The 23,259-nt window shown below is 48.0% G+C and overlaps 1 protein-coding gene across 1 annotated transcript; it reads left to right on the forward strand.

The window, feature by feature from the left end:
* Positions 1 to 17,751: 17,751 nt before the first annotated feature.
* LOC128720217 (uncharacterized) lies at positions 17,752 to 22,635 on the forward strand. Its single transcript, XM_053813876.1, has 9 exons — positions 17,752 to 17,890; positions 17,964 to 18,303; positions 19,280 to 19,375; positions 19,448 to 19,561; positions 19,640 to 19,975; positions 20,061 to 20,646; positions 20,711 to 20,842; positions 20,925 to 22,181; positions 22,259 to 22,635. The coding sequence occupies exons 1-9, from the start codon at positions 17,752 to 17,754 to the stop codon at positions 22,499 to 22,501; spliced, it is 3,243 nt and encodes a 1,080-aa protein (XP_053669851.1). The 3' UTR covers positions 22,502 to 22,635.
* Positions 22,636 to 23,259: the final 624 nt, after the last annotated feature.

Raw genomic sequence — 23,259 nt, forward strand, 5'->3', positions numbered from 1 at the left:
ATTAAGCCACGGAATGAGACATTTTCTGCTTTAAAATTAATAGCTGTGCAGATGCGATCACATATCTACTCGCTGTCCTCGCGGTTATTCGCCCGCACCAACAGGCATCAATTACGGCAAGGAAGCTCCCTTATCACGTGGTACCTTCTCCAGCTCAACCGGCACCAGCCAGACCAACCGAGGAGACGACGACCACACGGAAGCCCCCAGACGTCCCGAGGTCCCAAAGAATGACCATGTTATTTCGCTCACCCCCAACATCATCCCTAGGCAAAGGAAAGGGCCCATCATTACCGAGCGGCTCCCGGGCGCCGGCACGAAACGGCCCGCTGACATGCACCTGCCTCCAGGGCTTAAGGCGCACTGCGGTCCTTGCCGTGGCGCCAGACGCCCCTGTTTGTCGGAAATGCGCCAGCCCCACCACGGGCAAGGATTCTTTCCAACCCCAGAACTCCTCGCCACCAGTACGGGAACGCTTCCGGTGCACCAAACCCGCAACACTAATTTGCCGACGTATCCACCGGCTACGTGCCTCCGATAATTGCCTCCGGGACGCCGGCTAGGACCCTCGGGGGAGAGCTCCGAACGGAATGGAGCATTTCAATTTGCTCGTGTGATGGGAAGCGAGAGCGTCCCGTGCACCATGGCGTAAGGGGGTGGGAAATTAGTTTCAAAATTGAAAATAATCGTAAGCATAAAAATTTCCACCGCGAAAGCGTACAGAGACCGCACGGGAAGGGGCATTAATAGGAGTGACTCGTAAAAAAATTGCCCAAAAACGAATCACCCACATCTTCTGGCGTAATGATGGCGTACTTTATCCCTCCGGCAGGAGGATCGGGATAAGGGATAAGCGAAATAGCAACAAAATGGCAGCATAAATACGTCTTTGTTCGTAAGCGAGTGGTGGTTTTTGTTACAGGAAGGCAAAAACACGCAGGCTCTGCAGAAGTTGGTTGATGCGCGAAAAATTATGTCGACCGCGGAGCGAGGACATACACTCCCCTCCCTTGCCCCCTCCATTACGGCCAATCGTCACAAGGATTTATGGCGTCTTAAAGCTTTACACGCTGCATCGAGCCATCGGTTCCGTTTATGTGGCCATCGCGCATCCTTTTTTTCGGTTAAGCAAGAGAGAGAGAGAGAGCGAGCTTCTTCCGCCAACCAACGCAACTCTGAATGTCTGGATTATGGGAAAATGACAGTAAAACTGCGCTCTCTGGTGGCAGCGTGGTGGGAGTGTGGATAAAATTATGACTCATGTGCCAAAAGAGCCCGCCGCCGTCGATCAGGAATGTTGCGGGCCGTTGTCATTCTTTCCGCATGAAAATTATATGACTCTGGCGTCGGTGGCGCGCCTTTGGCCTCGTGTACCCGTCCGGCCACAAGTTGGGACAATTTTGCATGCCTCGCTTGAGTGTGTATGTGCGGTTGTGTTTTTTGTGTATGTTCACTTCCTACGAGTATAAAATTTCATAAAAAACCCCCATTCCTCCGGGTGGCTCGTCAAAGAGAAACGGATATTCATTAGGATGAAGTTATCGACGGCCCGCTTGGTGAAGGGCTGGGAAATGAGAAAAAGAAAAAATGCATTCACCGTCACCGGAAGGCAGCTTAAAATGATTGAACCGTAAACCAGGATAACGATCACGGTGCGGGCGCGCCTTTGCCTGCCGTGAATTTTTACGATTGCAATCAAACCATTCCGAATAAATTATCCTCGCAACGAGGCGCTCTGAATAGCTGAGGTCCACCAATGGGTGATGCTTTTTTTTTGGCTCCCATTCTACTGTTGTTTGTGAAAAACAGGACCCTTTAGCGCGTGTTCTACAACACACGAAAGCCCAATTGTACTCCGTCTGATCTATGCCGGATCAGCTAGTGACCGGTCATTTGTCGTGAAAGCGAGATTTGCCCGCGGATAAGTGGCATTAGCTTAATTTTCGACTCCTTCCACACCAAACACCACTATAAACCGCGTGTGCGAAAAGCTGAGCCCATTAATTATATCATTGCGCCAAACAACGCAAACGAGCCATTATTACATCACACACCTCACGGCTTCATCAATAAGCGCTATTACGGACGACTCCCACCAAATCGTCCTTTCGTTCGATTGCTTAATTCCAAGGTGCATGTACACCCCCGCTCTACACCCGCAAACCCCTCTCGGTTGCGACGGTTTGATTAATTACACAAATTACGCCCGTACAGGGCGCGCTCTGTCCTTAATTCCGCTCGATCAAGCATTGCGAAAACTTTCCACTAGAACGCTTCCTTCGCCACGCTGCCCGAGGATGAATCTTGCTGAATCACATAATTCTCCTAACAAATGTGTGGTCATCACCCGGGGCTCACGTGCGCGTATGTGTGGGTGGGCCACCTCGGATGGCTACAATGCGCCGGTCTGCATGCGACCGGTTTGTGTCATAATTCTAACCAGCCACCGTTCGACGGAGGTCTCAGCTCGCAGAAACTGGAGCACATCTGCCAGAGGTCGTCTTTAAGTAAATATCAATCATTAACTTCCGGCCCAGACCTGCAGACCTGAGTTGTCTTCGGACTAATTGTCCGGGGCCTCTTGCGTGGCCTCGACCGGGCCCAGGAGTTTGATAAATCCAATTATTTATAGTCTCATTTATTGCCGCATTGGCCCGGTCCGGCTTGTTGGCAACGTGGCACTCGAGTTTGCTCGCCTGGCCCGGTGCCAACTGGCGTACGAGCTGGCGTGACTTTCGGTTGGCGGGTCAGAGTGGAAGCCTCTTGATTAGGGCAGCCGGAAGTGGCAGTGGCAAAACTCACCCAAAGGACGCACGTGAAGGTGATTCGCATGCGATACAAACGTAGTGAAACGCATAAATCAAACTATAGATACAAAGCCGTCCAGTGGCCAGTGCGCCGTATCGGCCTCGGCAAGGGCGAACGATTAGGATGTTGCCTCGATGATTAAGACTTCCGATGCCACAGCCAGCCTGGCGTATCATCTGGCCGCTCATCTGCGCCCAGTTTCGTGCTGAATCAGGCAACACGTGCCGACCGGGAGCGGTCGACTTTTGCCCGTCTAGGCGCGTAATTTAATAAGTTTGCGTAATTTATTTTACTCCTACCCAGCACAAATGCTTCATCTTACGTTTTTTTTACTTCGCCCATTGCGCAAACAGGCGTAATTTTTATCAAGCTCTTTTTCCGCTCTTTGCCATATAGTAGGCTCAATTCAATTCTTTTGTTTCTGCCACCTTGTAACCTGGAAGGTCTCGTTCGGTTGCGTAATCCCCTTTAGTGGGAAAAGCTCGCACTGGAGAGAGATTTTTCCGAACCGACCGATGTCTCATCACGTCGAAATTACCGATCCGGCGTAGGTCTCATTCCGGTGTTACGTAAATAAGGTGGCATAGGTTTTGGCTGTCGAATTCTTATGAAAGTCTCCGCAACACGTCCGTCGTGGCGGAAAAAGAGCAGTGCTGCCTAGCAACGGCTAACATCGGCCAAGCGGTGATTGCTTTGATTCTGTCATCACTTGAGTGTACGGAAAATCTGGTATCTGGCTACGGAAAATCACATCAGTGCATCAAATACATGCATCTTAAAAGCATATTCAACTCTAAACTATTTATTACTAACAGACGAACAATATTTAAAACACCTAATCCACTTTTAAGAGGCGGGAAAATGCATCCCACCTCCTTTTGGGGCTCTTCAACTAAGGTTTACATTTTCCTCGCGAACGTGGACGGTCAGCGAAAAATCACGGAAAACCCACCATTGAGCGCTCACGTCCACGCCACGGGGCCCCTAGAACGCGCCATGGCACGAAAACTAATTTGAAAATTATTATCCCGGAAAAGAAGTAATTTTCGCTCCGTTTTCGCGCAGCGCGCACATTCCAAGGGATGCATGTTTCACATCTCACCCTCGCGGCACAATTGTTCCGCACGTTTTGGAAGACTTCCTTCATTTTCGGGCCCGAGCAGGAACGCCGTTGCCCCATCTCGGGTGGAAAAAGTGAAAACGTGCGAGAAATAATCAAAATGCTGCATGCATTTTTAATCATTCCGCACAGCACCGAGTCCGAGCGGCTATTGTTTTCTCTGCACTTTCTGCAGGTTTTCCGGGAGCGCTTCTCCGAGCTGGCCAGCACGGATCGAGGCATTCCCGCCTCACCAGCATCCGTTGAACGAAACGCATCCGCCCCGGGGAAATGGAATATCCTTTACAACCTTTACGGCGAGGCTGGGTTAAGGCAGCACAAAGGTACACTGGCGCACCGAGCGAGTCCACTCGATGCTCCGGTCTGGTGTTCCACGCTGCGGGCTAATTACAACTGTACCCGGCTAATTTGATTACCGTTACTGGCGCAGCCGGAACAATGAGCTCGGAGCGAGATCGAAACTAATTTATCGGAAATTAGTTGTACGTTGTACTTGCAAGACGCATCCAATCACGCAAATGGAGCATGTTAAAGCCGGAACCCACCGGATATCGATTTCGATCTTTGATTTACTCTGATTCAAATGCAAACAAGCGTCGCTTGGTGGCTGAACAATACTGACAACGCCTTTTTGCTAGCTACAGAAACCTTTGGAGTGATTTAAACTGTGTGTTATTAGAAAATGCTCACAAATGTACGTGATAAGAAATTGTTTCAGTTTCCATGTATTTTCTTAAACATGTTATGAAGTAACATAAGCGTTGAGCTCAAAATAAAACATTATTTTATGATCCAATATTTTAAAAACCACAGATCGTATATTCCGCTGGTTGAATTAAACAATGAGAAATCTAATTTTCAAATAAATTAGAGTTGAAATTTGAATTTATTCAAGACATTCTTCTGTCGAATAGAGTCTCATGTGGAGGAAAAGCAGCATTATTCGTAGCATTCTATTTTTACGCAGTTTGTTTAGTGTGATGAACTCATAATCACAGAAGAACTCCCGCAGACTTGTCAGTAAACCGCAAGTGCCGATAAAATATTATTCTACTCGAAACAGCAGCGTACATTTTACCGCCAAACATATTGCTGCCGTAAACCTGAAACCTAATAAATGGGAATCAGAATTCGCCATCATCGCGGAGCTAATCAACGATCAGACGATCTCACGTACGCCCACTCGCGCACTTGCCGCACTAATTGCGCTCTAATGATGAAGTGTGTTCCTTCACAAAACCCACCGTAATGTGCCGACAACGCACTTTTTTCATCGCCCAAGACGCGTCCCGTCTAAATCGTCAATCCACGCACGCATTCACCGGCATTGGAATCACCGAGATGGCGCGCGATCGTTTCGTGGGCCCGTATACGCACAAAAATACATAAAACCCAACGCGAAGCCACCGTAGCCACGACCATTTTTCCCGCTCCCAAGCAGACAAACCACCTCCCTGGGCTGGGCACGGGGGTACGAGATCCGCCATCGCGGAAAAACCGCTGACTGAAAGGACACATTTACGACCGCAAGCCCTGACGTCCTCGGGGGTCGTCATTTTACTTGCCCATTTACACCGGCCCTGCTGGCCCAGGCGCTGTGCGTGGAGAAACATAATGTGACACTTCGTCCGGGGCACATAAAACCGCTTGCTTGGATGGGCATTTCGGAGGCGCGCGCTTGACGAACCGCTCGCAAAGCCTACCTAGATGCGGGTGAAGTTAAATAACGGCGTTACATGAGCATAATTGCGTGCGTGCGTGCGTGGTTTTATGGTTTATGTACGCGCTTTTTTCCTACCAAAACACAGAATACAAGAAGAGTAAAAAGAACCCAAGAACGCCTCCATAAAAATCCTCTCGAAAAACCTACCACGAGATGCATTAGTCGCAAAGTGAGGCGCAACCACATATATACGAACACGTGTACGCACACGGGCGTGCTTGTTGGCAGGTCCTAGATTTTTTGTTTTGCTGTCAACCCACGGTACATAGACGCAGCCAAAAGCACACTCCAGCCAACCTGATGCGTGCCGGGACGAGCCTGGTTGATCGTAAAACCGGCAAAGCACCGCGTTACTGTACATAAAAAAATCCTCCCCGGTTGGAGCATAAAACATGGAAAATCCGGATCGGCTCGGCCTTGCCCTAGAGCAGGACCCTTCCCAGCAAGAGGATCGCGCCACGAACAAGACCCGACCGACGATGGTTCGCTGCTCGGGAAAAATGGCTGGGCTGGAAAAATCTCCCTCCCCAACTGCGCTACGAGAGCCAAACCGATCCGGGAGAGCTGCCGGTGAGAGAAAAATATGCTGCGATACATATAGCGCTTTTTGGGGGGAAGCAGAATGTACATAAACTCGAACCCAGGTTTCCGCCTACTTTTCGGACTAACGCTCTCGCTCACACCATGGAGCTTATATGAGGCATTTTTCCGCCGCCGAATATTGCTCTCTTGTTCCTTTTTACGGCAAGGACTTTATAGCATTTATTTTCTTTATTTGTTTTGCGTCCTTTTCTCATCTACCGGTGCATTATTCAGCTCACCTTTGTAAAATTCATCTGACAGCGATAACAAAAAACTCCTTCACCGCTGGAAAAGGCGTTTCCTTTAATTATTACATAGGCTGGGCGAGCGAGTTATCACCGATAACGGGCCGGTCGTTCCAGCCTGCGCGATTTTTATTTATTCCTACTCGGTCAGGACATCTTTTGGGGAATGTTTTTTTTGGGGTTTGGTTTCTTCTTTCACCCACCACCAGCAAGGCTAACGACGGTCTGTCTAGCGTGAAAAATGTGGGAAAAACCGTTGAGACCGCGTGCGTCGTAGTGGTCGAATTTTTTATGTGCGCTTTTTTTTGATGTTTCCACCCTCGCGCGTCGACTGTTGCATGCTGCTTTTGCTCCTTGTTTTTTTTTGCGCTTCCCGCTAGGAAAATGGTCTCAAATGAAAGTGAATGATGGCAACGCCCTTCTCTGACACGGGGTTTGTCATGAGGCTGGGAAATCTTTAGCCCAATGGGTCATTGATCAGCCAATGGAGGTCGACCTCGACGGATGCTGTCGGAGTCGATTTACCCGTTGGCAAAGGTGCAGCAAATAAGGTAAAGCAACGACGTGATGGGAATGTTTCGATTTCAAGCCAAGCACCAAACGAATGTAAAGATGAAGGTGACTTTTAGGAAAATGTTTTGTAGCGAGAGTTTGCCCTACAAAACGATTCACTTTCACTCGTAGCTTTCTGTTGGGGATAAGGATAATGATTTATGAATATTTTTGATAATACTGCATTTATGGTATTTTTTTATTCATCTCCATGTTTGTGCTACACCACATTCTGCAGCCCGATTCTACCACTGCCTCGTCACATGCCCTTCATCAGCATTCAGCACATCGAGCAGTGCGTTATCTACATCACATTATAGTTAAATTACCCTCCAATTTGCGCACGACATGACAACTGATGCATTGATGTGTGTTTCCTTGCCAGTTCCACCCATGCCATTAGGCTGTCTAATGTCACGGGCTCGTCTCCGTTTTTTTTCTATCACAAACTTTTTTCGCACGCTTTTTCCTTTTTCCACCAAGCCGACCAGCCGACACTAAATTTTTCTTCACGTGTCAAAATATTCACTTAACGAGTTTATCCACCAAATTGACAAACGACGTCACTCGTCCCGGGTGTGGGAGTGCCAATTTCAAACCCCACACGGACACGTACGAGTTGCGTGCGCCATTTTACGCCTTCGCGAATCGGGCCGCTTTTTGTGGCCCCAAACAGGTCCGATTGTGTGTTCGCCCTCAACTTATTGCATTACGGCACGCATTAGGGCTAACGCATACGTGTTTCGAAGGGAGCCGGTCGAAAGGAATCGTAAAAAAGAAAAGACTAACAACCCAAGATGCTATTACGCTGCCAGATGAGACTCCTCGTGTCCTGCCGGTAACGGAACGAGCCCGACAACGATGGAAATCGCGCGCACTCCCTAAGAATGGAATAGAATTTGGTGTTCGCCAGCCAAATTCGCCAAATATGCATGTCATTTTCAGGCTGACACAGAATGCCGAAAGGAACACACAGGAAAGCCTCCACTTTCCTCCTTCTCGGCAAAGGTCTCAAACTCATTTGCACTTTTTTGCCCCTTCGAAAGGGACTCTGTTCTGTGTTGGGTGCGGAAGGTGAAATTCAATTGAGCGGCAAAAAACATTCCCCTTGCGTGCCAGCCAATCGATGCAACCTCCTGGCCGAGGGGTAATGGGCGCGGGCATAATAAGCCACTTTGTTCTTTTGGTGGCAAATTCCCGATTTTCTTCTCCGGTGCGCTTCAATGGAGCCAAGAACTTGAAACAACAAAGGTTGGCATCGAATTGGTGGCACATGATGCCCTCGTGTTCTTGTGCGGTGGATTTGGAGAATAGTTTTTAAAGTATCAGCAATACGTGCTGTTGATCCTTTCGAATGGGAAATTGGCAAAAATTGTGTCGGTACTGATTCCTGAAATTTTGATATAAAATATAAACCAGCTTTTTGATTTGTATTGGTCATCAAATTCATATTTCTCTTACCCTTGCGCAATTTTGAATTTATGCAATATTCATCAACATCACTATTGATTGATATTTATTTGAAGTAAAAACAACTACTCCATGCCCCACAAAAAGGAATTGCAGTTGTGCAAGCAATGCACTCACCATAAACTACATAAAAATTCAACACGTTAATCTGGTAGAAGTGCACTTTCATGACTGTTTTTTCCAGCTCGCTAATTTATAGGCCTTTGGCCCAATTTGACACCACGCCAGAAACTACGCTACCCTATAACGAATCATTTGTAGAAAAACTTTATATTTAATATCCACCACGTTTTTATCTACTGCTCTGGCACTCGTAAGCGACAATTGCACGACTTTACCGCACGTTAGTTTCGACTACAAATTTGCCACTTACTGCCCATCCCAATTTCATTTGGTTGCAGCCCGGGCGTGGAATTTACGTTAATTGAAGCCCAAACGTTGGCGGCGTTTCACGAACACGGGGTTTTCCCCCACACAAAAGTGCATCAATTGTGCTTCTCGGGTGGTCGCGACGACGCCCCATTTACATGATGTCGCCAAATCCATACCGATAATTGCTGCTCGCCGTGGCCCATCGTGGTCATAATTTAAGCCTCCATTTTCCACCAACCGCATGGCTGAAAGTGTGAAAAACGCCCGACTACGGTACGTGCGATGCCGAGGTCCACCGTAATTGAATCGTACGGCCGCCAACGGGACTGGCCAACTGGACGCCATCACCACTCCGAATGACAAAGCACAATTCCGTGGCCATCCAGCGTTTTGAATGCGTTTCCAAGCCAGCAGAATGACCTGCGAATTGAAGCCAACAAAAAAAGTACGGGCTCCAACTGGTGGCTTGCTGGGTTGAAGCGAGAGTCGTATTTTTTATTATTTCGGATCCCCAAACCTACGCTGGCCTTTTAATTTGCCTAATACCTGGGCAATTAGAGTGATTACCAAGCAACGTGGTGAACGAAATTTAATTTATGACCATCGCGTCGCGGCAGGAACCAGAAGCAGTGCACCATGAGCCTCCATTCGCTACAAACCACCAGGCGCCTCCATTCCAGAGGGTCCAAAGTGCCACGACAAATGCGTCCAACGTGGCGCGTTTCAGACAAAAGGTCACGCTGTGGTTATCAGATGGTCGGGAACGGAAGACACATGTGGCCTCTTTGTCGCCCTTCCACCAAGATGACGCACCTTGGGACGTGCCAAGTGACCGATGTGGTGGCATAATCAATTCGCCCTCGCCCGACCACCGGAAAGCCGATCCGTTTCCGTTTCCCAACTGACCAGACCCGATCGGATGATAAGTGATTTGTTGATAAGGGAAATCTCAATTCCATCTCGTGATGCCACGGGGATGAAATCCCGCTCTCGAAGGCTATTTGTGCCGCCATCGGCGATTACTCCCTGGAGCCTTTTTGCCGGTGTGGCATGGCATCGAACAAGCTGATATGACTCACTTCTTATAATGACACATTTTTGCTTTCTCTTTATCTCTCTCACTCCTCTTGTTCAGCTTTCTGACCTGGTGAAATGTAAAATACCGACCGCGTTAGCCGTCGAGCCAGAATCGAGAATTCCCGGTTCGGTTGGCGCCTAGCATGTCGAAGGATGAAAGAATCCAAGTGCTCAGCAAACATCTTTTCCAGGCGACCAATCGTCGTCACCGAGATGACGGAAGCAGTTCTTAGAAGAAACTCCCTCCCCGAACAGGAGACGTATTTTACACGTCAACAGATATTGTAATAAATATGGTAATTATTATTACCGGAACTCGGCGATGATGGACGGTTTCCGAGGAATGGTGTGGAATGGAGACGCCACAGGACTAGGATTTTAATGTCGTGTATGCAGATACGGCTTGGAACGGGAATGAATGAATTTCTTTCCCGGTCAATACCCTCCCTAAGGATCCACCTCCTGAAGGAAGTACCGGCCCCAACGATGACGATGGATGATGTTTGAAATTCCTCTGACGATTTTGCCCCAACGACCGTCCGCCGACAAGGATGGGGATAGCATTGAGTGGGCTTGTGGTGAAAATACCTAAGGGAAATTAAAAGTGTGATAGAATGCTTTCTTTTGCTAATGCAACAGGAGGCAGAAACCAGGACCGGAACAAATAGGCCTTAGAAGATGACGTCTCAGTACATGTGGAGTACGTTTTTCGTCATATCAGAGTGAATTGTTCGAACCTTACGCTCATTTAAACGGACATTGAGATGATAATTAAACCCTCCGTGAACCTGACAAGCAACATTCCAGAATCGTTTAATTAATAAAGTGGGCAGTTTTCATTCTATTTTTCTTCGCGTCACTGGGTGGCTTTTCTTCCACAGCAATTAAGTCCCAAACATGATACATCATCCTGCCAACCGGCTGGATACCAATTATCCCTCGATCTACGACCACTTCCCGCAAAAATTCCGACCTAATAGCAAAATAATCATATTAATAACAATAAATCCGTATGAAATAAAGCCATTTGGCACCCGCCTGAGGAAGAAATGATGCCCGGAGGGACGAATGCGGATGTGCGGGTGTATTTATTCGTCGCCGACGAGCGTCTTTGAGAGTGCTATCTCTTCGATTTGATCGTCTGGATTGTTTGCCCTCTTGGCAGGACCTATTGCCTCATGGATATCGTTCTTTATCTTACTCGAACCGATCCATACGTCCTTGTAAGCGACACTTTCGTTTCTCCTTTTCACTCACCCTCTCGATTTCCTTATTGAGCACCCGAATTGGCTTGCTTTCTTGGGCAATCGAGGGAGCAAACAAAAAAAGGGTGACATACCGATTCAAAAAATAAATGCAAATCGAGCAGAGCCCGAGCACGTGTTCCCCGCACTGAATCTTAATTCGATTTTCATAAAGTGCAGCCGAGTAAATATGAGCGGGCCGCTTTGTCGTTTTTTTTTGTGCCTCCATTCAGCCCATTCATCCACTTCCGTTCTGTTTTCGACAACTATCATAATAATCAACACCATCATTTACATTCCCTCGCCCGTGGGAGAAAGAGAGGACGACAACTGGGAAGGGACTGATGCTGCTTCACTTTCCACCCAATCGTCTGCGGACCATTCCGTGGAAAACCCACCCGAACACGATGACGCGTCCGTACGTCTTGTGCGGCGGACGTTTGCAGTAAGTCATTCTCGGTTATTGCTTTTCGGATAACGCTTCAACCCCTTCGCAACTCGGGGTTGGTTTCCGTCTCCGTCTGCGAGTATCTCCGAGGACTGCGTCCACGCTAAATGGCATGCCGTTGACGGCCGATCGTCTCGTGTTTACCCCAACCAGAAAAGCTGCTCCGTTCGCGTCAGCTTGAGTGAGGGATGAGCGAAAAAACGAGCACAAAAAAAATCCCGCCAACGCTGGCAAATGCAAACACCGCCAGACGACAATGAGCCGAATGATTGTCGTCGTGTCGACCACGGAACCGGGGTGGAAAACTCTTAAGTCAATTAAATTTCCTCCCTCTCGCCTGGTCGGCTGGTTTGATGGAACGCGTTTTAAAACAAGCAAGATATTGGTGTAAAAAATGCGGAAACCCTTCCGGTGCTTCCGGAGAGGGAGGGTTTCTGTTGGATGGCTACAAATGAGCTGTAATTTTTCGCTTTATTGTGCTTGCTTTAAATTGAATCGAATTAGGAGTGACGTTTAGTCGTAAACCAGCACAAATTGCTACAGAGCGAAATGAACAAAAATGACAATTTATTAGCGGCGTTTTTACGGAACTTTTAATCAATGATCTTTGTTATAATGTTGACAATTGACAACCATTTTGGTATCGCTGTTATTGATCTAGGGCTTCTGTTAATTTTGAATTGATAACCTGGAATGCAGCCTAGAGAAACTGTTCAAGGGAATTTAAACAAATTCAAAAGCAACAGCAAATCCCAAAAAAGCTTGATAAGTGAAATAGGATAAACAAAAATAGTGTCCTTTTCAAACCGCATGTTTCTGCACAACTGAATCAGGATGTAAAACAATTGTCACCACCATTTCATTGCTCAAGAATGAAACAGACCACCAAAGAAGGAGGTTAAATCAGCCTGTTTGAAACGAATGCCAGGGGGATTAAAACGCACATTAGATCTCTCCTGCAACAGCTGCCCTGTTTGGTGATTTGATTTTATTTGTCCGATTCATTCGCACCAACACCCCCACCGTAGCTCGTCCTGCGTTTGGGGTCAAATGTCGTAAATTTGATTGAAGCCACTTCAACAGCACTCAAAATTGCACCGAAAATTGTACCGCCCTCCTCAGCAGCTGCCAGCCGAATTGATAATTGGCAAAACTTTACGTTAAAAACTGTAAAAAGTAAATCGTAAAGTTTTATGTCGTTCATCTGCCAGAACTGTGACTTTGTAAGCGGCGTTGTTTTCAGTTTGCCCCATGCCACATTTTCCATGGAATGCTGGGTTGACCAGCTGTCCTGCGACGTTCCGGTGATTCTAATCCGGATGACATTTCCTCACATCTGCGGCTAATGCGATCGTCATTACACTGATAAGGCGGCATTTCCCATCAGTTCACGCGAACGCAAACAACGCGACCCTCCGCTAAATGTCACACAAAGTTTTACCACGATTTAATAAGAACTGGATTGTGTTTTTCCTTTTTCCCGTGCATGTGTCGTTTTTTTCTTTTCTCAGTTTCTGTTTTCTCCCCTCCAACGGCGGCTCGTCTAATTAACCAATTAAACCTCGTCTACTGGCACGCTACTAATCCGGTTTGGTCCCGGCCCGATCGGTGCCGCATTTTCATGGGCGCTTAATTTAAGCCCAACGCTTTTCACCCACCTCCGAGAGGACAAACGGGAGTAAGCGTTGAAAGTTTCCTATTTATTGGTATTTGCTTTCGGGTGCACGTCAGGACATGCAGGATGGCAAGGCAAGAACCCGAACGAGAGCGAGGAAAAAAATACATCCAGCTTCCCAGCACGGTGGGCGGGAAATCTCATCGTAAAACTTTCTCCGGTATTAATTCGGAGGAAATTGCCTCGCATCCCGATAGGGAAACCAATCCTCTTCCTTTCCCCACCAGAGTCCTGCCACGCGCAAGGAGACCGAGCTCCGGGTGACAGGAATGTAACAAGTAGCAGAAGCCATTTTCCTCGGTGCCTGCTGCGCCGACCGGTCGGCCGGTCCCGGGAGCGATACCGAAGCATTTGACGACATCCGTTCGTCATTTATCGAGTCCGTGCCGGCTCCGTAGCGCCGCAAATGAAGATGAGTTGCGGGCGAGGTAATAACCGCCCGGCTTCCGTCCGGGAGCCGGTGAGTTTTTTTTCCACCCGGCGCTTATTAAGTTTGTCACGTTTACCTTTTTGATTATGCGCCCGCCGGCATCCGGGCTGCAGGGATGCCCACACGCCACGACAGATTGTTTTGATTGAACATGAAATGGATATTGATTATACGGTGATTACCGTGAGGCTACGAGAGCGGCTGATTCCCCCAACACGTAAGGGCGCGGATTCCCGTAGGAATAGAATCCACCCAGAAAAAACCACCCATACACAGGCCGTCTGCCGTTCTTTGTTTGCTTTGTTCCTTTTTTTGTGCTCTAAACGGCCCCTGGATATCATTCAAATTCATTAATTTCCCATCGCCCTCCAAAACCAAGCAAGCCAAGAAAGGTGGTGGTACGCGTACGTGCGTCGCCTACTACGAGCGTCCTTACGCCAGGCTACGACTCATACCCACGGTGTTAAATTATCAAATTAAAATCAACTGTCAACGGAATTAGCAAATTCGGTTTGAGCTTCAGAAATATGCGCGCGGAAAGCGGGTAAAAACCACCATCAGGTGCCGGTTGGAGATGAAGTTGCAAAGCAGATAGAGTTGTTTTACATGCATAACGTGGCCTTATGTGATATTCATAAGCAAAGAGGTCTAGGATTGGAATGAAAAGAAACGAAAAACGATGTAATGAAACACAGGGTTTTTAGTAATACACAAGAAAACAGAATATCAAACAGCTCCTTGTAGCAGATCAATCTTGCGACGTAAAGCTTCATAAATCAGCAGAAATTTAGAGAAATAAGAATATCTTCAAAATGTTGCACACAAAACACGTACACCAAAGGAAACTTTTTAGTTTGACCATCGAAACTGAAAAAGCTACAAACAGCTCATTCCTTGCATCGGAAAACAAACTACTAAATACCGATGGAATCGAAACAGAGGATGTGGAAAAGCAAGCAGAACAGAACTCCACGTTCGTGAAGCAGGAAACTTCCATACTGTGATTTTTCCATTTACATTTCCATTCGCATACAATCAACGAGGGCATAGAAAAAAATGGGCCAAAACAACACCACCATATCAAACCAAACGCAAACGAACCGTACCATACGAAACTCTCATCAGCAGAGCAAGACAAGGCATGGCCGGGGCCAAGATGCGACCAAACTGGACGACATCGGGCACTAGGGCGACGCAACAGCGGACGAATATCGCACCTCGTCGCCTATGTCCAGCTTCCATCCATCTTTTCATCCACTTCCGGTTGCCCTTTCCTGCCTGGTAACAAGTTGATTATGTTCGCCATTTCCCCGAAAGATACATAACAACAAAAACAACAAAAAGGGCACACAAAGCTAACTTACGTTAACGTAGCAAAAACTAGCCGGCTGAAGTGACGCGGATCTTCCATTTTTTCTATCTCTTTTTGCATTGCCTATGACTGCAGAAGGAATGCGTTTTTTGCGTGTCACCACGGCAGCTGGCAGCGTTGCTGGTGGAATATTAATTTTCGAGAGGATCCTTTTTGTTTTTCTTCGAGCCTATTTCAATTCGTTTCACAATTTTCCATAAACGAACGGTACGAATTCGGGTCGTAATTTACCAATTGCACTTTATTTCGCGTTCGAGACTGGCTGGAAAATTCGTAATGCGACCAATGCGGTGGACGGAGCATCCTGGTTCCGCGCCAGTAAGATAGGTTATGTTAATTGTACTGAGTGAAATTTTAAATTTAAGATCGACTTTTCTGCTTGAATATTTATAAACGAACATGCTAAACTCGTTTACTGCACTCACGGGCTCATTTTAATATTCAACCCAACGTCCGGCACTGATTTAATCCCAATAAAAAGATCCTAAGCTAAAGAGTGTCAAACTAAATCTCACCTTCTCAGTGAGTACTGCCAAACAACTTCATTAATTACCGCTTCCAATGCGTCCCATGTGCTCGACGCATGGCGTACTCGAAACGATTTCACATTCTTCAAACGTATCTGCCCTTCTAATCCTGTCTGCTTCTTCGGCGAATCAAGTAGCCCTTGCTCTGTCCTAGGATGCTTCCACAACCCTCACATCAGAGAGATGGCGTGAAACAATGGACGTACGTCTGTGCGGCTCTCATTACCGGCCCATTTGTCAGCTTGGCCTAAGGAATAGTTTCCTCCAATCGGTCACTCCGCTTCTAATCACACCTTCGCGCCGGACAACGCCCGTAAGGACAACCCTTTTCTTTGTGACTGAATCCAAGCTGCAACCGGTCAGCTCGACGGCCGAAAATTGGTCGCCTGAATGTGACTGGAATCAATAAGTAACCAGGTCCTCCGGGATCTTGCCTCAGATCGGCTTTGAGATACCATCAAACAGGGTTAGAGCTCATTAGGAATGTCTAATCCACCTCGCCACACGGCGGGAGTTTACTTTCCAAAACGGATAGCATAACCTCACACTTGGTTCGCACGCAACGTCCCTTGAGCGGCTCGACAGTGGGTTTCTCAACAGGCTCCGGTGGAGCGATCCTTCGGCGAAGGAAAGCAAAACCCACCCTCCGTGGTCTAATCCTTTTAATGAATAATTAAGTGTGAATTTGTTTCCCGTGCGAGGAAAATTGGTTTGCGGAAAAGATTTATTCGGGTTTAATAGCATCTTGATGGGGTTTTCTTATGCTTCCCGCCGGTTGCCTTTCCCACTGCCCGTTCGAGAAGTACGAATCCTAAAAGGGCTCGGTTTGAGGGGAAGTAGTATTTTCGCATCCGTTTCTCACAATGGCAGGGTTGAAGGATGAATATATGAGTAGGAAATATGCGCCCCCTCGCGGCGTGTGAAGCCCATACCGGTGGCGGACTCTGAATTGGAGCGATGTTTACTGACAACGGTTTAGCAAAGTGGCATGTTGGCGTACTGCTAACATGAAGTGATAATTATCGCAGTATTTAATTTGTTTTTCGCAGAGTAATCTGAGTTTGTGAGGGCCATAAATACACTTCAGAAAATGATGCATCTTTGAAGCACATTATTTATTGTTCGAATTAGCTATGGTATCAAATTAATGAGGCTCTCTTTGTTATTTTATTATGTGAATTATGTTAAAATATAAAAGAAAACGTAAATTTAAAACATATACGTTTCAAAACCCAGCTACAATCATCAAGCGTCACCTGTATGTGATCAATAGAAGTAAACACATGTCTCGTGAAATATTTCATATTTAAATGAAATATTTCACCACGTGTTGTTATGTTCATGAAAACCGTTAAATTGAACGTACAAATTCAGTTCGAGATACCATACTGGCAGCGAAACCTAGCTAAACAACATTGTAATCAAATTCCACTGAAACGCCGATACACAAAACAACGAGGATAAGATTATCTTTATTGATATCACCAAACACGGCTGGCAAATGGCATTTGCTTGACAAACCAATTGATGTATTAGACATTTCTCGATATGCCTACCAGCAGTGTGCCACGTCCTGAATGGATCTATGGCAAGATATTATGGATCCAACGATGCCACCTGTAATTAACTGGTGTGCTTTGGCATTAGTAATCTTCGTTTGTTTGCAACCGCATTGCAAATGCAACGTATTCGGAGCTCGTGAGAGAAGGTTTAGGGTGTTTATATCTTATCAAAGCACAGACGCGGCCTGGCGTCACGATAAAACACACCACCCGTGTAAAGATATCGGCAAGAAGTTAAAAGAGAGGAGCACAAGCGAACCATTCTAGGAAAAATCTGCGGCCAAATTTTCCCTCTCGTTCTAGCACTCACACCTCCTGGTGTGGAGGCAGATAACGTATTCACGCCAACTTACTTAGTTCGCTCCCGAATCCGTTGTCTGTTACACTGCAGCCACTCTGCTCAGATATCATTACACTTTGAAGGTGAGAAGACGAGCAGTTGAGCTCACTCCACGTCGCAGTGTACAGACAGAGGGACGCTTTCTGCGTCATTTCTATAGACCACTGTCATGCACCCTGCGCACTGCTAACGAACGCCATCGCAATGAGTGCACGGTACGGAACAATCAGTGGATTGCTGGGCTTCATCACACCCGACGGACCCAACAACTCGTCCGAGTTTGCGGTGGAAATACTTCCCGAGCCTGACGATCCCGTCCCACCGAGACGAACGCGGAAAAGAGGTCAGTGTCAATGGTGTCACCGTAAGGTCGCCATCCAAGCGTATGGCTTCATATCTCTGTTTTTCCCGCGCAGATAGCCTTCGAAAGATCAGCGTCCGCCAGCTGGTTAATCGCATCGAGCACCGAGCTGTCGAATCACTGGAGCGCAATTTCGGGGGACGTTTTTCGGGGCGCCTTCGCAGGGATAAGCAGGAAAATGAACCATCCGCATCCGGGAGCACCAGTGAGCCAGAGAAGGTGGAACCTGCAAAAATCCCCACGGATTCGTCGGAGCGGACCTGTTACATAGTGCGCTTGCACGATTCCAGCCCAACGACGGCTCTCTCGCTCGAACTCAGCGCCACGGACGGCGACCAGCGGGACCTTATCGAGTGCGATAAGATAGGCGCAGATAGTGCGGAATGCAGCCCTCGGTAAGGAACCAACACGTACCGCAACGCAAACGGTTTATTTTGGTTCGCAAATCGCAAGGTGGAGTGCTGGGCGAATTCGGAATCGCGAGGGCACTTTACTTCCTGAAACGTCGTTTTTCGATTGTTCGATATCTGTTGGGAAAATTGCTAGCTGCTGTGATATTCCTTTGATCTTTGGCAGTGATATTGATCCCGATAGTGCGTGTGAAATTTACTGTGCAGGTGGACACCCTGTTGAATGCGTAAAACGTCCCCATTTTGTGAAAGAAATCCTTTGAAATGTTCATCCTGTAGAGATGATGAATTCGCAGCAATTTGAAACCAAACTAGCGCCCTGTGATCCGTAAGTAACGCGAGTTGAACGAACGGCGATCGTGAAGTGCCCAACCGAGTCCAACCGTTTACACAAAAATGTTAATACTCGATTGTGACACCACTTGGCGCGGGCACAAGTGCAGTGATCTAGGTCAGGAACTATGAAATCTGTGAGAAAATAAAGAGCAACATTCGCGCCACACAGTGCTGGGGTCAAAGTAGCCTTCCGGTAACGCTTGGCAACCGCACAGGAACACTTCCTTCCGGCAGTCTGGCACGTGTATGACGCAAACAATACCCAAACCAATCCCATCCCGTTGCGTCATTGGCAAGTCATTGCGATAGCGGCCAGTGGGGTTGGGTGTGCTCCTTAATTATTTAAATGTCACGAATGTCGAAGCTCCAAATTCAGCGTTGTTTTTAGCAACGTTTAGCTGTAGCTGAGTTTGATCGAATATGCGGAAATACCGGATTTCGATTCCGACGGAATGAGTAAAACGTTTATTTTTAACCCCAAAAAGTGCAAGACGTTATGTTCATCCTCATTGACCAATCGGTTTGTGAGTTGGTCAAAACAAAAACCAGACCCCAAACATTGTACCACAACAATGCGACATACTTCTACCGGAGTTAAGTGCACTTCATCATTCTTTTATTGCAGCGAACCAAACGATGAGTCGGGGCAGATCGGCGACATGAAACCACCGAGCACCCCTAGCATTGACCGTGAAGATTCCGGCCGGTGGAGCATTTGTTCGTAAGTGTCTCAGAGTCCATCTCCTGAAAGACGCATGTTTATCGTCATCCCTACATATGATTACAATTCCAGAGACTTTGAAAAAGATTCTCTACCGGACGTGGATGACATTTGTGATACGTGGAATGAGTTCATTTACCTCCGGCTGTCAGAGGCAAATGCAAAGCATTTGAACTCCTTCAATCCGTAAGTTGACCCTCATCGATCGTGCACGTTCAACGAACCTGCAGAAGTCCATAACAGCGTTGTTTTGCATTTGAACAGAGACTTCGAAACGGCCTCATTCGACGAGTTCTACCAATCAGCGGAAGCGTCGAATACGATCATCTCTCTGCAGTTCACACCGTACGAGCTGCACCAAATCCTCCACGGTTATCTAGACCACGAGCAGGATGACAACAGCGACGTGGAGGATGACACCCGCTCGCAATCCTCCAACACCTCATCCGACTCCGATTGCGTCTTCGAAGATGCTCCCCTGCAAGGACTCGAACCGGTCAATGTCACCCCATCGCTTTATTCGCTCGACGAAGGGGTCGCCTTCAGGGACAGCCCTGTGGAATCACCGGAACCACATCTGCTGCAGCGGGATATTGACATGTACGCTTCTCCCTCATTATTTCGCTTGCTTATCAACCCGATAACCGTATCGATTGCTGGCATTAAAACCCATTTTGTTACACAGGAAAATCGCCTTTCTCGTCGAAGAACTTCTCGATACGGAGCGCAGTTATATCGACACGCTGGAGAAGGGCATCGGAATCTACATTGATGGTGTGTTCAACGATCAAACGCCACCTGAGCTGTGCGGGAAAAAGTACCACCTCTTCGGGAACCTCCAGTACATCCATCAGTTCCACCGGAACACTTTCCTGCCCCGGTTGCTGACGGCGGGTACCGATGTTGAACTGATCGCGGATGCATTCGTGCACTTTCTCGACAACGATAGCTTCTACGGGTACGTTCTGTACTCGATGTACCATCCCAAGTCTCAGCGCATGTGTGAGCAGCACATCGAGTTCTTTCGTGCGCACCAGCAACTCCACGGTGATAAGCTGGGCGTGAAGAGTTTGATCCTTCAGCCGATCCAGCGGTTGCCCCGGTACCAGATGCTGCTGGCCAGCCTGTTCAAGCAGCTGGTGAAAAAGCCGGGCGCGATCAGTCGAAACACCCAGCTGCACAAGGTGTGCGTGGCAGAAAAACGCCTCCAAACGCTGATCGGCATCATGAACGAGTCTGTCACGATAAATGACGTCCTGCAGTGTGAGAAGGTAAGCTTTAACACTTGTCTCTAGGGACTCGCCACTGATATCCTTTTATTTTTTACTCTTGCAGGCAGAAGACGATGAGGTAGAACTAGGCTTCGGTGTTCCAAAGCCGGCGATCGTGCTGAAAAACCAGAACCACGACAATCAGGTGTTGTTTCTCTACCCAAAGGACAACGATAACGTTGATCACAATAAGCCTGTAGGTGTTTTCTACGCCTTCACCTTCCATTTCACCGGTTGCATACTTTCGAATTTACTCTCTTTTTTCACATACTCCGCAGATAAACGTCCTACATCAAGGGAAATTCCGCAGCGTGTTTCCGGTGTTCATCAACGAGCTGCGGCTGAAGCGCCACTACCAAGGACAGCTGTTCGTGTTCGAGCGGTGCGTGATCTACACCGAACAGCTCGATCTCAAGTGTCTCACGTACCGCGGTCACTACACGCACCAGGAGATCGAGTTTGACTTCAGCAATCGACAGATCCTGCGACTCTCCTCTCGGCGACACGATCGGCTCGAGATCGAGGTTAAAGTCAACATCCAAAACCCAGGAAAAACACACCTACCCGACGTCATGATGGCAATCAAAGCGATCATCGATCGGCGAGATCAACGGGAAAGCTTTGCGCTCGACACCGGGGACTCGCTGTCCGTGTTACGGGACTCGTTCTCATGCCGCAACGCTAGCTTTCGCAGCAGCTTCTCCAGCATGACCAGCGTGTCCAGTAGCTGCAGTGCGTTTAGCACTCCGATGACGATCAGCACCGCGATTGAAGAGGACGCCCCAAGCTCGCCATCTCACCGCACGGGCAGCGTTCTATCGGACTGCAGCTCCATCGGTTCGATGCTCCACTTTCAGCAGCAGTTCGAGCGCTCACTCGAGGAAGGCGTAAAGCTGTACATTCGTGCGCTACCAGCTGATGTTGTTGGGCAGCTTGAGGAGATGGCCGAGATCCTTGACGAAATGTTGCGCTTTCAGCGTGCCGTCAACTACCGACTGTTTGAGGACGAATACCAGCGGCTCAGCTATGACAGCGATGTACAGTACTTCTGCAGCATCTTCCGGGACTGCTGCCAGCGTAGTGAGTTCGACGTTTTCCTACGGTACGTCGAGCACGTCAAAACAGTCGAATCGATGCTGATGAGTTTCGAGCAGTACTCAAACGGACCGACCAAAACGATCACCGGCTCGGGCACGCTATCCGTCGATGCATTTCTTTACCTCCCGATAAAGTACATCAACCGGTGCAACCAATTCTTCAGCGTGCTATCTGCCCAGAAGGAGGACAATCGATCGTCGGACTGTGCCACCATTAGTGACGCTCAGCTGCGTTACGTCCACGAGCAGATGAGGCTCGTACAGCGCCGAGTGAACGAGAACTACCAAATCCGACAGCTCATCATCGACGTGGAGTTCCTCAACGAGATCGGGCTCGTGAAACACTCCGAGATCGTGAAGCTAGAGGGCTCGTACGCTCTCTTCCGGTTGATGCTCACCAAAACCGGGCTACTATGCATGAAAATCAACGCGGAACAGGTACGTCATACGCGTGATCTCTTAGGTTCTTGGCTATTTGATCTAAGGAGCTAAGGAGCTGTTTCACCTTTTTCCAGCACAAAATCGAAACGTACAGCAGCGTCACGTTCTACTGCCCCTACACGAAATCGACGGCACGGACCAGCAAACGACACGGGACGATCTGGCACGTTTACCTCGACAAACGGAAGACGACACTGACCTTTCCATCGCGCCAGCTGCGCTACCTCACGATCGAGCAGTACAACGTGCTGTCGGAGCAGATGCGACGCCAGACGAAGGAGCGCGTCAAGAAACGATCCTTCTTCTACGTCACATGAAGGTCAGCCAGATCAAAGGGTAACTCGTCCCAGGGGAAGCCACCAGGAATGTGCAACCAGATCAGAGTTTTCCGCTCACCGATGTACGAAAATCGTCGGCAATAAATTATTCCATTTGATGTAGTGCGCTGTGTGGGATGATAAGAGCAAACGCTCCTCAACGTCGTAATGGGGGTTCACCATTCCAAACACCCGAATGTGCTGATATCACACTGGAACGCAGAAAGATACCGCGGTGTCGAAAATCAATTACTCCAGTTCCAGTGGAGGTTTGCTGAGTCAGCGATAAAGCGCGGAACGTCGTTATCGATGCAGGGTAGGCAATGTTGGGTGTACAAGTGGTCCCGTTTAGGGTACTAGTGTTGGTTGAAGGACTGAGTCGCGAAACCCGATACTAACGCCGGTTGACGATTTCGACTAACCCTCCGCCAAACCCTTCGACTTTTCCGTTCGTTTCGTCCCGTATTAGTGGCTTATGAAAATGCGCGCTACAAACCGATCACTGCAGCGTGTTGGTGGATGGGTTCCACGAGGGTGAGTGTGTGTGCCATGAGTGGGTTTTTATCATCCCTGAACCGGATTTGGATTATCGCGTGGAAGCTGAACACTCGACTCAACTAAGCGATGTAAAGAGGCAGTCGCTTTTCCAACCGCTCACTTGCATTACTATTCATCGGGTGAAAACAAACGAGAGCTCCGCATTGTGGGTTGTGTTGTTGTGTACGCTGGTAACAACAGCTGGTTGAACATCGCAGCTA

The sequence above is a fragment of the Anopheles nili genome, chromosome 2 (assembly GCF_943737925.1).
Source record: "Anopheles nili chromosome 2, idAnoNiliSN_F5_01, whole genome shotgun sequence".
NCBI classification, from domain to species: domain Eukaryota; kingdom Metazoa; phylum Arthropoda; class Insecta; order Diptera; family Culicidae; genus Anopheles; species Anopheles nili.

Bases quoted from the DNA above. Each gene is read 5' to 3' on its own strand.
- LOC128720217 (XM_053813876.1), top strand. From the start codon at position 17,752: ATGAGTGCACGGTACGGAACAATCAGTGGATTGCTGGGCTTCATCACA. The intron at 17,891-17,963 runs GTCAGTGTCAAT...TTTCCCGCGCAG, and splicing joins GAGACGAACGCGGAAAAGAG to ATAGCCTTCGAAAGATCAGC. The intron at 19,376-19,447 runs GTAAGTGTCTCA...TTACAATTCCAG, and splicing joins GGCCGGTGGAGCATTTGTTC to AGACTTTGAAAAAGATTCTC.